Source organism: Lagenorhynchus albirostris, chromosome 4, assembly GCF_949774975.1.
Source record: "Lagenorhynchus albirostris chromosome 4, mLagAlb1.1, whole genome shotgun sequence".
Classification (NCBI taxonomy): Eukaryota; Metazoa; Chordata; class Mammalia; order Artiodactyla; family Delphinidae; genus Lagenorhynchus; species Lagenorhynchus albirostris.
This window is the reverse complement of record NC_083098.1, coordinates 5,415,657-5,432,932: the sequence shown is the minus strand read 5'-3', so window position 1 is coordinate 5,432,932 and position 17,276 is coordinate 5,415,657. Positions and strand designations below refer to the sequence as shown.

At 32.7% G+C, this 17,276-nt stretch overlaps 1 protein-coding gene across 3 annotated transcripts in view; it reads left to right on the top strand.

The window, feature by feature from the left end:
• The first annotated feature begins 617 nt into the window (after positions 1-617).
• Positions 618-17,276, top strand: part of FSTL5 (follistatin like 5) — a 630,648-nt gene continuing 613,989 nt past the window's right edge. For all 3 annotated transcript variants that reach the window (XM_060147086.1, XM_060147085.1, XM_060147084.1), the window contains exon 1: positions 618-743. In XM_060147086.1, the coding sequence (XP_060003069.1) occupies positions 618-743 (126 nt within the window). The remainder of the gene's footprint in view (positions 744-17,276) is intronic.

Below are 17,276 nucleotides of genomic sequence, written 5' to 3'. Positions count from 1 at the left end.
CTTAAAAAGCAATTTTCTAGGAAACGTCCTCTTAGGTGCTACTGGTAAAATGCGTTCATAACTTGATATAACCTATCTGTATAATTTCTGTTGTACCTCAGTTTATTAAGTACTTACCATAGAAGACTATCTTATCAACCTCTCACCAGTATTTACCAGTAAATTATAATAGCTATAGTTTTATTAAGCATTATTCATCAAATACACTCCAAGAGGAGTTTGAGATTTAAAAATATGTTGATAATTGTATTCTGTATGGATGTTTAGAAAATTTATCATTGTTTAATGTTTACTCTCTTTTTAAAAATTTTTCTTTCAACATGTGTTTATTAATTGTTCCTCAGTACATTTTTATTGGCCCCTAAATTTCTACTTATTCAGTGTTGTGTAAAGCTGTATGAGTAAAACAAACAATATTTGTTACGATCAAGAAGATAATAATCTTTATTCAGAGATGCTTACCTGTTATGGATTCAGTTGGCGACTGCTGCCAGGTTTTGATTAGATCTATTAAGATTTCTATTTGCTATTGAATATTTCTTGATACATTTATTCAATATAGAATGTATTTTCTGATTATTTGCAATGTTAATTTTCACAGGTGAAAAGCAATAAGGATGTTTAAGTGCTGGTCAGCTGTTTTGATTCTTGGATTCATTTTTCTGGAGTCAGAAGGAAGGCCAACCAAAGAAGCAGGATATGGCCTCAAATCTTATCAGCCTCTAATAAGATTGCGACACAAGGTACAGTACCCATCTGGACTTGCTCCTAGTGTCTAGCGGTTATGAACTAAACTATTGGTTGTCTGGTTTACTACTCACTTAGGAGCACTTATTTCAGAATATGCTTTCAGAGTATAATTTACATAAAAATCACATTTTAAAACATGAAGTGGTAGTACTTTTGGAAGCTTACCACTTTGGGAATTAAATACTTTTTCACAAATTATAGAGATGGGCTAGTTTAAAAATATGTCATTAAAAGTTCACGTGAAGTAATAGTAAAGGATTTATAAAGATCAGTAAATATGTTAAGACCTAATCACCCAGATGCTTTCTATTATTTTGATATTAATTTTAGAACTTTTCAAAATAAAACAATACTGTTATGTTCTTGAATTTCTCATAAAGATAAAGAGAAAAGGATGTCTACCATCTAGAGATATATAGTTTGGCAAAGTTTTTGTTTCTATAAAAATCATTAGACATTTTAAGTTCATCAAAAATCATAATTTTGTGTTGTCTAATGTTGAGAAAATACTTCATTTATTTATGTTAAATATTTTCAAGAAAAAAATAAGTTGACATTTAGGAATTCTATAGATTATATACTTACAGTAAGTTAAGCTAGTGCTTTTATTTTAATAACAGATCATGATACTGCAAATAAGATACTAAAGCAACATTTTATTCAATCAAATAAGTTTACAATACATTTTGGTTTTCCTAGAGAACTGAAAAAAGACAAAAATGCTGATTTTGAAAAGAACATATGTATTTTTAAATTTCTTATGCTACTTGTCTTTTAAAATAACACTTGAAATAAACATAACTATATTGATTTCCTCCGTTACATTCAATACATGCTAGTGGCATTTATTTTTGCTGAAATTCTTTCATCACATTATTGTATTTTGATAAAATTGCTAAACTTTACTGGGATTTTTATGTGCCAGACACTAGGCTAAGCTGTTAAATTTATTATTTTATTTAATCTTCAAAACAAACTGATAAAGACATATCTATTTTCATTCTATAGATGAGAAATAAAAATTCTTAGAATGTTAAAGTATTTTTCTGAATGCATATATTTATTAAATATATCAATAGGCTAGGGTATAACATGCAGGATAGATTTGATAGGAATAAAAGAGAAAATAAGTAAAATATAAAATATACTTCAATGTCAAAAATCATTGTAGAAATTTAGTCTCATGTAAAAGTAAATAAGTTATTAAAGTGTTCAGGCTGGATAAATACAATTGGAGAATTGGCCTCGTTCTACTATCTTTCAAATATCATTTGTTTCCCCTACTTCATGGACTAACAATAAGTTTTATCACTGCCCCAAACTTAGAAATAATAACTCCTTTATGAATGCTCTCAAAACACATTATTAATTCAACGTTTGACTCATACTGTTACAGACCCAGTGAATATTTATTCCATGCTTTGTGTCTGCCCTGTGTTATGTGTCTTTAGGTCAGAAACTGTGCCTTTCTAATCTTTTCATTCCTGGTGCCATGAATATAGTAGATACTGTTTAATTGAATCGATGGCAGAAAAATGACAGGTAGAATGCAGGACTAGGAGTTCTGACTGTTCCCCTGCTAAATATAAACCACAGATTTTTATGTATTATTTATAAATAATTTTGAATTAAATTTGGACGTTGAAGATAAATTTCTTATCCTGCACTGCTGTGTGACTTAAGAAACCTTTAAGGAAATGAAACAACACAATGAGTTAAACCTGTTTTAGAAAGACTGATACCCACCCAAAATGATCAAAGTCACCCCCCAATCTTTTCCATCTCTGTTTCTTTAGCCCGAAATAATTAGAAACAATACATGATTGCTAGTATGTAGAAGCAGAGAGCAGAGAATGCTATGTAATACTTTCAAATGATGTGAGACAGAGGTGACATGAAGCTATAGAGGCATTCTGTGACTTTGTGTGTGTGTGTGTAAACCTGTGTATTTGACAGGAATAAAAAAGCACCCTGAGCTGTGCAAGTTCCTGCAAAGTCCCACAAGATACTTTCCACACACTATCAACCCCTGACCCAGCCACTGGGATCTACTTTTCCTTCCCCAAGACCTTGAAGACTAATCTCATTATACTATTTATTTTTGTTTATATCAGTCACTGTTTGAATCCCAGGGATACCTGGTCATCCTTTTTCCACTGCTTTCATTCCAGTTAGGTTCACATGCTACTTTGTTAGGCTTTCCCAAATCATAATTGAAAATGGGACAAACATAGACATTCCCTAGATCCCCTGTTTGATTTCTTTTCTTTCTTTTTTCTTTTATTTCTTTTTGCTGGGGAATAAGCTTTTATTAATTAGTCCCAGAGGTTCTAAACTTTTTATGTCCATTTTTTTTGGTCTTAAATAGGAAGGACCTTTTCTAGTCTTCTTACTGATATTCTAAATAGTTTTGTAAAACGTTTTCTTCTGTACTCTTCTCTCATATTTATTTATTTTAAAATTTTTATTGGAGTATAGTTACTTTATAATGTTGTGTTAGTTTCTACACTACAACAAAGTGAATCAGCTATACATACACACATATCTCCTCTTTTTTGGATTTGCTTCCCATTTAGGTCATCGCAGTACATTGAGTAGAGTTCCCTGTGCTATACAGTAGGTTCTCATCAGTTATCTATTCTATACATAGTATCAGTAGTGTATATATGTCAATCCCTAACTCCTAGTTCATCCCACCTCCCCTTCCCCCCTTGGTATCCATACGTTTGTTCTCTACGTCTGTGTCTCTATTTCTTATTTCCACTCATAGAATACATCACTATTTGCAAGATATCTATTTTAATTATTTATTAGTTTGTTGGATGTTTCTTTCCATTATGATATAAGCTACTATTCATGTTGCTATAACACAGCACCTAGAACAGTATGTGGCACATGGTAAACAAGAAACAAATATATGTAGAATGAATGATTCCATCTGTTGGCTAGAATAAGGCTTAAATCAAGATGATATACATATATAATTATATTATTATAATTAATAAATCAGAAATAATTTCTTTTTCTACCATTTTACCAGAGTAAAATCAATAGAGCTATACTTAATAAATTTTTTAAATACGTTATTTTAATAGCATTACATAAATTGATTTTCTCTTATTTGTTATTTTTTAACCTATATAGTTTTATTTGAATTGCAAAGAATAGTAACCTCTCTAAACCTTTGGATAGGTGTCACTAGTATTAAATATTAGTTATTAGCTACAAAACTATAAAATAATAGATATGATAGATACTGAGTTCTGATTAGCCAATCTCCACATTTTCCCCAGAGAGGTGTCTGTACTTTGAATCTGGACAAATGTATATACAGAATTCATTTTTATCTTAATATTTGTGTGTTAACTGTATAATGAATCCCCTTTTGGGAGCAAAAACTCAAATGTGAGAATTATTTGTCATATTAGATAGAAATAGTGTAGATATAATTATAAACATATGTACATAGTTATATCATTTACAACTCTATATACACACAAATGTGATTACAAATATATTTGTCTGTCTCAAGATAAAAATGAGTAACATAAATCCATCATGCTAATTATGGAATCTTAATTATAGTCCATAATATATATCTAAGGGAGCTGATCCTGTGTTTCATCCAATGTGTTTACCCAACAAGTATTTATTGAACTTAAGAGTAGGAATTCATTAGCACTGTAAAATTGAAAAATACAGTTACAAAATGCAAATCCAAATAGTGGCTCTTCCTTCATTATTATTTTAAAATAACCATTGCATACTTATATTGCACTGTGTACTTTCATATACATTAATGGTTGTAATTTAATTCTACAGTAATCCTGGGATGCAGGGAATATTATTCCTGTTTATCCAAATGATATTATTAAAATCAGAGAGGAAAAGTTACTTTCCCAAGGAGAAGAGAGGGGAACAGACAGAATGAATGAAATTAGTAAGAGGTAGATAAAAGCATAGGTAGACCACAGATGGGGAAGAAGGACCAGAAAAGCATAAAGATGATGATGGTAGTAAAGTAATGTGACGTTAACTTCAACGAGAAACATCTCATGTTCGTTCAGATTATTCCTCCTGCCCTTCCATAAGCACAACCACAGTGTTCCCACCTCCATTTTCTTGGCCAGATTGAATGCCTTCTTCTGAAGGTTGCTGTAGCTCTGGTTTAGGCCGGTCTCCCAATGAAGTCTCACTAGGAAGCAATAGTCACCACCCTAACTGCTGGTCTGTTGCTAGGAATCTGGGTGTTGAGCATAGTAGTAACTATTGGCTGCCATGTGCATTCGTGAGAAAATTCCCTGTAGTCTCCCAAATTTTAAGCCATCTCCAGAATTTGTATACTCAGAGCAGCCCATACAGAACTTAGTCTCACAGGGCATTGACTGTATACCAGGTACTCTGTTAGCTTTATTCTATACATTGGTTTAATTATATGAAGATTTTCACATCATAAGTGGTTTTATTACCATTTGATAAATAAGAAAATTGGGCTTAAAAAATGTTTAGTAATTGTTTAATTCAACACCCTTATAATGTTAGGAAGCAGGATTTAGGATTTAATGCAGAGTCTATATATATTAATGCCCATTCCGCAGTGAGTAATTTTTGTAGTAATTTGATCTGTGTGCTGTGTATTTCCTGTTCCCTCTGCATTCCGATCACATAGTAGTAAGGCACGATATTATGTCTTGGTCCCTTTGTGGTTGATGTGACTATGTGTCTGCTTCTGGCTAATGAATTGTAAGAAGTGACATGAAATGCATCTGGGCTGAACATTTGATCCCAATTGTAAAATCTTCCTGAATTCTCTTTTTCTTCTAGCGTGACAAACAGCATCTGATCAAGGTGGTGTCTGCTTAAATCATCCTAAGTGTCTAAATCAACTAGGATGAGTGAAACACACTGGCAGTTAGTGAACATTGCATACTTGTATAGCACTACGTACTTTCATATACATTGTTGTAATTTAATTCTACGATAATCCTGCGATGCATGGAGTATTATTCCTGTTTATCCAAATGATATTATTAAAATTGAAATGTGAAATTAGGGGAAAATCTTCTGTTTTAAACCACTGAGACTTGGGAGTTGTTTGCTATCTCAGCATAACCATAGTCTGTTCTCACCAATAAAGAGAGAACTAGAATGTAAACTCCTATCACCTAACCACAAATTCTGGGCTCCTTTTCCTCTACTGTCTTGGTATTTTTTTTTTCATTTCCATTCCTATACTTTTCTTCCTCTCTTTCGTCCAGTATTTCTTTCTTCTCTCTGTTTCCTGCTGAGTCATAATTTCCTATCACAATTAAAACTCCTGTTGTAGTCACAAACCTGTAATATGCACGTACTAATATTTCAGCATATTACCCTAGTCAGTTCACTGTAAATCCTGTCAGGGTCGGTGCCTTATCTTACATCCTTTTTCTTACCTACAGCACTGATCACACCTGCTACACTGTTTGCTGATACTGGTAATCAAAGCCAAGCTAGAGGGAAGATCTTATGAGGACAGTAAGGAGTTCTCTTTGAGTATACCTAGTGGGACCACTGAAATATCTTAAATAGCTTACATGTTTGTGTGGCCAGAGAATGTGATGCCCAGCTTTATAGTGCAGAGCAAACCAAAATTGCATTACTATCCCTTTACTTCCTAAATCAAAATGTTAGTCTATGAAAGTAGTTACCGTGCAAATGGAGCAAAGAGTTTGCATAATTTAATAAGTCCAAAGAGTGTTGCTATGCATGGCAGTGCACTATAATTCTAAGAAGTCGTTTGTGGGAGGTGATGTTTTACTTTTGGTATTAAAAGATTGATAGATGTGGATTGGTGAAGAGTGGCAGGAGAGAACTCTAGGGAAGGAGAAAAACATTAAACAACACATCAAAACCATGACTGCTCAGAGGATAGAAACCTTCAGGCAAACCCAGGAGCATTATTTCCTGACTGACTAAAAATTGTGCTATTCCATCTGAAATATCTTACTGTTTCCAGCATGTTCAAGGGAAGGCTCTTTAAAATGTTAATCTGTTTTGCAGAGGTCAAGAATCAATTTGGACCATTACGTAAGAGCAAAAATGGTCGTGATGAGGGAAGTAAAGACATCATGGTGGAATGATTAAGTAAATGTTAAGGAATTAATTAATTAATATATATATTTATTCCATATATATCTTAGTGATTTATTATTAATAAATCTATGACTTTTTATGTTTTATTTTTTTATTGAAGTATAGTTGATTTATAATTTTATGTTAGTTTCAGGTACACAGCAAAGTGATTCAGTTATACATATACATATATATCTATTTTTTTCAGATTATTTTCCCTTATAGGTTATTACAAAATATTGAGTATAGTTCCCTGCACTATACAGTCGGTCCTTGTTTATCTGGTTTATATATAATAAGTGTATATCTGTTAATCCCAAACTCCACATTTATCTTTCCCCACCTTTCCCCATTAGTGACCATAAGTGTTTTCTATGTCTGTGAGTCTATTTCTGTTTTGTATATAAGTTTGTTTGTATCATTTTTTTTTAGATTCCACATATAAAAGATGTCATATGATATTCGTCCTTCTCTGTCTGGCTTACTTCACTTAGTATGATATCTGTAGGCCCATCCATGTTGCTGCATATGGCATTATTTCATTCTTTTTATGGCTGAGTAATATTTCATTGTATAAGTATACCACATCTTCTTTATTCACTCATCTGGCGATGTACATTTAGGTTGTTCCATGTCTTGGCTGTTATAAATAGTGCTGCTATGAACATTGGAGTGCATGTATATTTTTGAATTATGTTTTTCTCCAGATATATGGCCGGGAGTGGAATTGCAGGATCATATGGTAGCTCTATTTTTAGATCATATGGTAGCTCTATTTTTAGTTTTTTAAGGAACTTCCATACTGTTCTCCATACTGTCTGTACAAATTTACATTCCCACCAACAGTGTAGGAGGGTTCCTTTTTCTCCACACCCTCTCTAGCACTTATTAGTTATTACTAGTTGTAGACTTTTTGATGATGGCCATTCTGACAGGTGTGAGGTGATACTTCATTGTAGTTTTGATTTGCATTTCTTGGCATGTTTCACATAACTAGAACAAAAAATTTTTTAATTTGTATGGAAACACAAAAGACCCCTAATAGCCAAAGCAATCTTGAGAAAGAAGAATGGAGCTGGAGGAATCACTATCCCTGACTTCAGAGTATACTGCAAAGCTACAGTAATCAAAACAGTATGGTGCCAGCACAAAAACAGAAATATAGATCAATGGAACAGGATAGAAAGCCCAGAAATAAACCCATGCACCTATGATCAATTAATCTACAAAAAAGGAGACAAGAATATACAGTAGAGAAAAGACACTCTCTTCAATAAGTGGTGCTGGGAAAACTGGACAGCTATATGTAAAAGAATGAAATTAGAACATTCTGTAACACCATACACAGTGATAAACTGAAAATGGATTAAAGACCTAAATGTAAGACCAGATGCTATAAAACTCCTCTAGAAAAATGCAGGCAGAACACTCTTTGACATCCATTGCAGCAATATCTTTTTGGATTCGTCTCCTAGAGTAATGGAAATAAAAACAAAAATGAACAAATGGGACCTAATTAAACTTAAAAGCTTTTGCACAGCAAAAGAAACCAGAAACAAAATGAAAAGGCAACCTATAAAATGGGAGAAAATATTTGCAAATGATGCAACTGACAAGTGATTAATCTCCAAAATATAGAAACTGCTCATACAGCTCTCTCTCTCTCTCTCTCTCTTTATATATATATATATATACACATATATATTTACATATATATATATAAACAATCCAATCCAAATGGGCAGAAAATCTAAATAGACTTTTCTCCAAAGAAGACATACAGATGGCCAAAAAGCTCATAAAAAGATGCTCAGCATTGCTAGTTATTAGAGAAATGCAAATCAGATTTTTTAATCCAAAAATTGTGTTTGAAAAAGGAGGACATTTATTTTTTTTCTGATAAATGAAGTTCCGCTATTAATTGAGCTAGTGCCTGGAACCTAGTTTCCACAGGGCTATGCAAAGAGGGCTAGGTTACAGCAGCATACACCATAGGATATAGAAGATCTGTGCGTTGAAGGACACCATATGGATTGTTCTTTGCACCAGAAGAAGACATTATCTTTAGGATACTGGACAGTAGGTAGTCTTGTCCTTTGCAATTAGAGATACAATCTCTGTCTTCTAAGGCTGTATATACACTTGCCTTTGCTCCGGAAGGGGACATTATCTGTGTGTTTCAAAGCTGCTTGCTGTACAAACATCCTTGAATAGATTCCAGAGCAAATGACACTCAGTGTCTCTGCTCAGGAGATGTGCAAAAACATGAGGGGGATTGTCTCCCAAGACACAAGGGGAGTACCACCTGTATCAGGAGGTCAGAGTCACCATCAAGTGTATCTAAGGCCTAAGCTAATGATGTGTATTTCAAAGTTGATTTGCAAACCAAGTGCATAGGTATAACTTCATCCTACCTTTTACTGCTTAATTTTGTCCTTTTTAGAACTTTAAGGAAAAAAATGTTTTGTTGACCTTCGAATATGTTGCTTTCATGTTTATTCCTTTACACCAGGACATACTTGCTGATCTGGGGAAAATCGGCATGTAGTTGACTAAATCACTTTCCTTACCAAAAGTAAGTCAATAAAGGGATATATCTAACTTTTAAAATCTTCAAGATAAGAACCTACTTGTCATTTGATCCTTTTGAGAACGAATTCTCAAAGCAGTACTGTTATTACAGATGTGTAGGGTGATATGCATAAAGTCTGTCCCTTTATACCTCTATGACCCTACATTAAAATATTTTTTGTAAAAATTTAAAAGTAGTAGTTATAACTGCTTTCGTTTGAAGATTTGAAGTTTTGAAATGTTAAAAATGGGATGCATTAGCATTCTACTTACATCTATTCAATAAAATATAACAAAGTAATCAAATAAATCAAATTCATATAGTATATTAGGACCAAGCTTGTCAGGATTCCAGAAAACTCTGTTTATGCATTAGTCTTGGGCACTTATGATGTTTTTTACCACTCTGGGATGAATTTCAAGTGACCTGAACCACAATGCTTTCTCTATACCCAACTCAATAATTTAAAAAATTTATATAGATAGATAGCTGAAAAACAGTGGCTTTATCCCTGTTTCCCTGAACAGTTATTGATTCTTTTACTGATCAAGAAGCACCAGAATATTAGGATCTAGATGTGGTTAAACAGGTTTGTCATTACTGTTAATTTTGATTGAATTTTGATTGACTTCCAAAGCCGCCTTCTCTTTAGATATAGTTGTATTTTTCTCCTCATTTCTGTGGAAAGAATGTGCTAGTACACATCAGTTTGCTAAAGAAAACAAACTACTCATATACCCAGATCTACCACTAATTAAGCACATTATACTACCTCCTGTTCAAAAAAATATATATAGGTGTCATAGTTTATAACAGGGTTCAGTGTGGTTACTCTAAACACGTACATGTAGAAAAAAGGCTTGTGAGTTGAGAACAGGCAAATGACGTAAATTAACATTAATATACCACAACCTGGGCTTCCCTGGTGGCGCAGTGGTTGAGAGTCCGCCTGCCGATGCAAGGGACACGGGTTCGTGCCCCGGTCTGGGAAGATCCCACATGCCGTGGAGCGGCTGGGCCCGTGAGCCATGGCTGCTGACCCTGCGCGTCCAGAACCTGTGCTCCGCAGTGGGAGATGCCGCAGCAGTGAGAGGCCCGCGTACCGCAAAAAAAAAAAAAATATATATATATATTTATATATATACCACAACCTAATATTTGTATTCACTACTTAAACGTGTAAACTAATTATAAGTTGTTTTGTACATCTTCCATTATTAAAATTCTATTGTGAATTCAATTAGCAAAGCTCTGTGTTATAAATGAAAAGAAATATCCTGAATTATGAGCTTGACATTCAACATGTTTAAGGCATAAAAACCCTATGGTGTACAGATCACGGTTGAAAAGAATAGGATTAGTTTTAACTAATATTGCTTACTGCTTATTTCTGGCATCGGGTTCCCTGTATATGAGCTGAGAGATAGTGGTTTTAGAGCTATAAAATAGTAGAAAATATTCAATCCATCTTTAAAAGCATATAATATAGATGGGAAAAGTGAGTGCCTGAGAGGCAAAGGTCTTTACTGAAGATCACACAGTTTGAACTAGCCACCAGGCTGTCTGAAAGTCATTGGGAGTTTATCAGTTGTGTGTGTTAAACAAATGGCCCATTCAAAGATTGGGCTGTCAGTGATTATACTACCAATTGGTAGAACCATCCAACAAAAAATGTCTATTTTCAACATCCTGTCAGAAGGATACTTACATATGCTATCAGCAATGGTGGCAGTGTGGTTTTATTTTCTCCTAAGGGGCTTATTTTCTCTTTCCCAATTTTTAAATAGACTATTTTCTTATAGCACTTTTAGGTTCACAGCACAATCGAGTAGAGTGTCTAGAGAGTGCCCATATACTTCCTGGCACCACATCTGTAAGCTTCCTCCACTATCATCATCCTGCACCACATGGTACTTTTGTTACAATTCATGAACCTACAGTGACAAATCATTATTACCTGAAGTCCGTGGTTTGCCTTAGCGTTCACTCTTGGTGTTCTACACTTTATGGATTTCGACACATGCATAATAACCTGTATCCACCATTGTAGTAGCATACAGGATAATTTCGTCCTCCTAAAAATACTCTGTGCTCTGCCTATTTATCTCTCTTTCTCCCATAACTCCCCATAAACTCTAATCATTTTATTGTCTCCATAGTTTTGCCTCTTCCAAAATGTCATGTTGTTGGAATCATACAGAATATAGCCCTTACAGATTGACTTCCTTCACTTAATAGTATGCACTAAAGATTTCTCCATATCTTTTCATGTCTTGATAGCTCATTTCTTTTTAGTACTGCATAATAGTTCATTGTCTGGATGTACCACAATTTATTTATTTACTTACTGAAGGACATGTTGGTTGCTTGATTTTGATAAAGATAAAATTGTTATAAACATCTGTGTGCAGGTTTTTGTGTGGACATAAGTTGTCGACTCATCTGGGGAAATTCCAATGAGTGTGATTATTGAATCATATGGAAGGGTATGATTAGTTTTATAAGAAAGTGTTACAATGTCTTCCAAAGTAGCTGCATCATTTTGCATTCTCACCAGCAATGAATGCGAGTGGTTCCACATTCTTGTCAGCATTTGGTGTTGCCAACTTTTTGGATTTTAGCCATTCTAATATCCATTAGAATACATATACATATAGTGGTATCTCACTGTGGTTTTAATTTGCCATTCACTAAAGACATATGACGTTTAACATATTTCTGTATGTTTATTTGCCATCTGTATATTCTCTTGGTATAGGTGTCTGCTCAGGTCTTTTGCCCATTTTTTAAATTGGGTTATTAGTTTTCTCATCATTGAGTTTGAGTCCATTTTATATTTTGAATAATAGTCCTTTATCAGATGTGCTATTGTCAGATATTTTCTTCCTGACTGTGGCTTGTCTTCTCATTTCTTGACATTGTCTTTTGCAGAGAAGACATTTTTAAACTTTAATGAAGTTCAGCTTAATAATTATTTCTTTCCTGAATCATGTCTTTGTTGTAGTATTTTAAAAGTCATTGCCCTACTCAAGGTCATGTACATTTTCTCCTATGTTATAACCTTCTGGGGGGTTTATAGTTTTCCATTTCACATTTAGGCCTAAGATTCATTTTGGGTGATTCTTGTGAAGGGTTTCAAGTCTGTGTCTAGATTCATTTTTTCTTTTTTTACATGTAGGTGTCCAGTTGTTCCAGCATCATTTGTTGAAAAAGCTGTCTTTGCTCCATTGTACTGCCATTGCTCTTGCATCAAAGATCAGTTGATTATATTACTGTGGGTCTGATCTGGACTCTACTCTGTTCCATTGAGCTATTTGTCAGTTCTTCCACCAATGCCACACTCTCTTGATTACTGTAGCTTTATAATAGATCCTAAGCGCATTCGTGTCAGTCCCCCCACCTCCTTCTTTCTCAATATTGTATAGCTTTTTCTGGGTCTTTTTCCTCTCAAACTTTAGGATCAGTTGTCATTATCCATAAAATAAGTGGTTGAGATTTTGACTGGGGTTGCATTGAACATGTAGATCAACTTGGGAGGAATTGAAATCATGACAATATTGGGCCTTTATATCCATGAACATGGAATATCTCTCCATTTATTTAGTTCTTTGATTTTGTGCATCGGAGTGCTGTAGTTGTCTTTATATAGATCTTGTACATATTGTGTTAGGTTTATATCTAAGTATTTAATATTTCTGGGTGCTAATGAAAGTGGTATTGTCTTTTCAATTTCAAATTCCACATGTTCATTGTTAGTATGTAGGAAAATGATTCACTAATTCTGAAGTTTGAGTAGTGATCTATCTTTTTCCATTGTACTGCCTTTGTTCTTTTGTCAAAGATCAGTTGACTGTATATATGTGGGTCTGGTCTGGACTTTCCAGTCAAAATCTGACAAAATACCTCCTGGAACTGATAAGTGATTGTAGAAATTTCATAGGATACAAGGTTAATATACAAAAGTCAATCACTTCCCTTTTTACCAGCAATGAATAAATGGAATTTGAAATTTAAAACACAATACCATTTACATTAGCACTCACAAAAATGAAATACTTAGGTATAAATCTAACAAAATATGTACAAGATCTGTATGATGAAAACTACAAAATAAACAAAATCAAAAAATAACTAAATAAATTGGGAGATATCCTGTGTTCATAGATAAGAAGACTCAATATTGTCAAGATAACATTTCTTCCCAACTTGATCTATAGATTCAACACAATCTAAATAAAACTCTCAGCAAGTTATTTTGTGAATATTTACCTCATCTACTGAAAAATTCCTGTGGTAATGAAGGTCAGTCATTGAAATGTCCACATGATACAGTATTTCAAAAGAATATATTTCTATTATTTGCCAGTTTATACGTCCTCAGGAAATTTTGCCAACTAAGTTTCTATAGAGACCTAACAAAAACAAGTGTTCTGACATTACCAAAACAAACAAATAAATAAAAATACAACAATTTATATTTTAAAAATATATGCTTTGAAGTAATATAAACATTTGTCTTAATTGTATGAAGGTTTAGGAAATTATTGAAGGGAATTATGTATCCCTTATATTTTATTTTTACCCAAATTTTAGAATGAAATTTTAAGCATTCAGGCAAATTTGAAAGAATTTTACAGTGTGCGCCCATGTAACCAAGACATTAATGAATATTTTGCTATGTTTGGTTTTCACATATTTATGTGTGTGTTTGTGTGCCTCTCCATCCCTCTTTCCATTTATTAATTTATTTTACTGTTGTGTTACTTTCAAATTATAGACAGTAATCTCTTCTTTCTTACTTTAACTAGATTTAACTGTATCATTAACGAGTTAATATTTATTTATAATTTTTTTATTATTTTAAAATACTTTATCCATACAGTGGAAAACCCAAAACTTATGTCTTCATTCTCTGAGTTTTGACAAATGTATACATTTGTGAAACAGGCATCTAGGTACAGGTGTATCAAGATTGGAATGTCATCATTCCCCAAGGAAATTCCGTCACACTGCTTCCCAAGCAGTCTCTGACCCCATTCCCTCTGAGGCAATCAAAGTTCTGATATTTTTTACCATAATATAGTTTTGTCCATTCTGAAATTTCGTGTAAAAGGGATCATGCCACATGTGCAGATTTGTGTAATACTTATCTTACTCATTATAATGTTATTGAGATTCATCTATGTTATTGAGCTTCTCCATAATATATTTAATTTTATTGCTGAATAATATTCCAGAATATGAATATACCACAGTGCTTTTTCTTAAATCCATTTCCTATTGATGAAAACCTGGTTGGAATTCTTATAAATAAAGCTTCTAAGAACATTCCTGTACAAATCCTTCGTGGTTGTATATTTTCATTTCCCTTGGGTCAATAGATAGCAGTGAATTGCTTTTTTGTAAGGTAGGTAATTTTCCTTGAATAAGAAACTACCAAAACTTTTCCTAAAGTAGATGTACGACTTTACATTCTCAAGATTAATGCATACAATTTCAGTTACTGCACATTTTGGCAACATTTGCTGTTTTCTGTGTTTTTAATTTTACCTATTCTGAGGAGTCTTATTCATTATAGTTTTGAGTTTTCTTGATGACTAGTGACATTGAGCATCTTTTCATTTGTGTACTGGCCATTCAAGAATTTTATTTTGTGAAATCTGTTCAAGTCTCTTTGCCCGTTGTTTGTATATATTTTTAGTATTTGGTTTTTAAAGTTCTGTACATTTCATAAGTACTTCAAAGTATATAAATTATTTTATGGAAGTATTTATATTACTGTAAAATTTCAAGGTCAGTAAAGCCACTGTTAACTTCATCAGTGTGATTTCATAGAAAACAATGTGAAGACAATAAAAAGGGTCTCCATTTGGGCAGAAGTTTTAAATGTTTAAGTAAACAATAATTGAAAGCTATAACTATTAGCACAAATTAGATATGACTAAAATAATGCTATATTTTATTACTGTGAACCTAAAGATATATCTGTATATATTTATGTATGCATGTGTAACTATATATATTTGTATATTTATAATTATATAGTAATATATTTTATAATATATAATTACATATTTACTATGATATATAAACATTCATGTAATTCTAAAACATAGATTGTTCATTGTTAAAAAATTTAGGAATTCATCCATTGCAGTTAGTTTGTGAGCCACTAAAATTAATCGGTCACACCCAATTTAAGATCTAAAATAGTATTTCCCTAGTATATTATCTCTATAACTCACTTCTCTGAGAAGATTAACGATACGCAAACCAGAAATAGCATTTAAAAGAAGGAATTAAAACTCCACTTAGGAAAATAAAGAGTAAGAGAACATGTAACTATTGTGATGAGAAAATATCTCTTGCTTTATCACTTCATACTAGATTTTTAACAAGTCTTAAAAATGAACTACTATTTTATCTTTGAAGAATATGAAAGTAAAAGATACTTAACCTTACTGTGTTTACATTCCTGTCAGTACCATAGGCATGTGGCCAAGTGTTAATACAGCTTCAACATTACGTCACTCGTTGTATCAATTCCATTTCATCAATTGAATACTGTTCACTTTCACTTTTTGTGTTTATCATTTAAGTTTATTTTAACAATATAGATATTTAAGATATGTGAATAAATTTTATAATTTATATATATAATATATATTGAGGACAATTCTAAAAGCTTTTTTCCAAGAGAAAAAAATTAAAATTTTGACACCTAATTGCATTTATTTATACATAAGTTAGAAAAACTTCACTAAAAGTTGAAGTGTATCTGATCTGTCTACAAGTCTAATACCTTCATTTGGCTAATGAAAAATTCAGGTCCTAATTGCTAAATGCCCAAGTTGCTAAAATCAATTAGTGATAGATTTGCAAATAAAATTCTGATCTTCTAACTAAGAGTAGATAGGGACTCTACACATTAGTAATATCTTTTTTGATAAATTTGTTTAAAACGCTCCGTCAAAGTACTTACATGCATGCAGACTATGTGTGTATTGTGTGTAAAAATATTTTCCATCACAACAATATTTTTACCAATTCTACTAGATTTTCAGTTCCTATATAAAAACTCTTCAAATTCATACTATCTTCTGTAGGTAATTACTATTCCATGTTTTTCACCATTAATCTGTTTTGCTTTTGAACTTCATATAAATGGAATTCTACTGTAAGAAGTCTTTTATATATGGATTTTTTTCTTTTTTGCTAAACACTATGTCTGTGATATTTATCCGCATTTTTGAATGTAGAGGAAGCATATTGTTCTTATTACTCTAAAGTTTTGTCACAGAGAATTCACAGTTTTTATGCATTCTGCTAATGAAGGATATTTGAATTGTTCCCAGTTTAGGGCTATTAAGAAGTTCTCGTGTATGGCTTTTGTTGGGCATATGCACTTACTTCTCTTGGAGTGTAATTGTAAGGTGGGCATATATTTAGCTTTAGTAGACAATTCCAAAGAGTTTTCAAAGTGTTTGTACCAGCGTATTTATTTTTGTAAAATATTTTAGCATGACTCTTAGGAATTATTTTAATTCTAGATCTTTCGTTTGTCTACCTAGTTGGAAAAAATGAGATGTGAGCAGATGTAATGTTATTGCTGCTGCTGATGAGTGTTGAATAAAACAATTACAGGATGATTAAGTGACTGAATAGTCATCCTCCAAGAGAAAAAAAATACTAAAACTGAAGCTCCAAAATTTCTTGCTAAGTCCCTTTTTGAAAGTTTGGTATGATGTGAATTAGGATGCAATATCTGACTCAGAAAAAGTCATTCTTCGATTATGAATTTACCTTAACGACAAATCACAGAACTTTGTAGTGTAAATTTTTC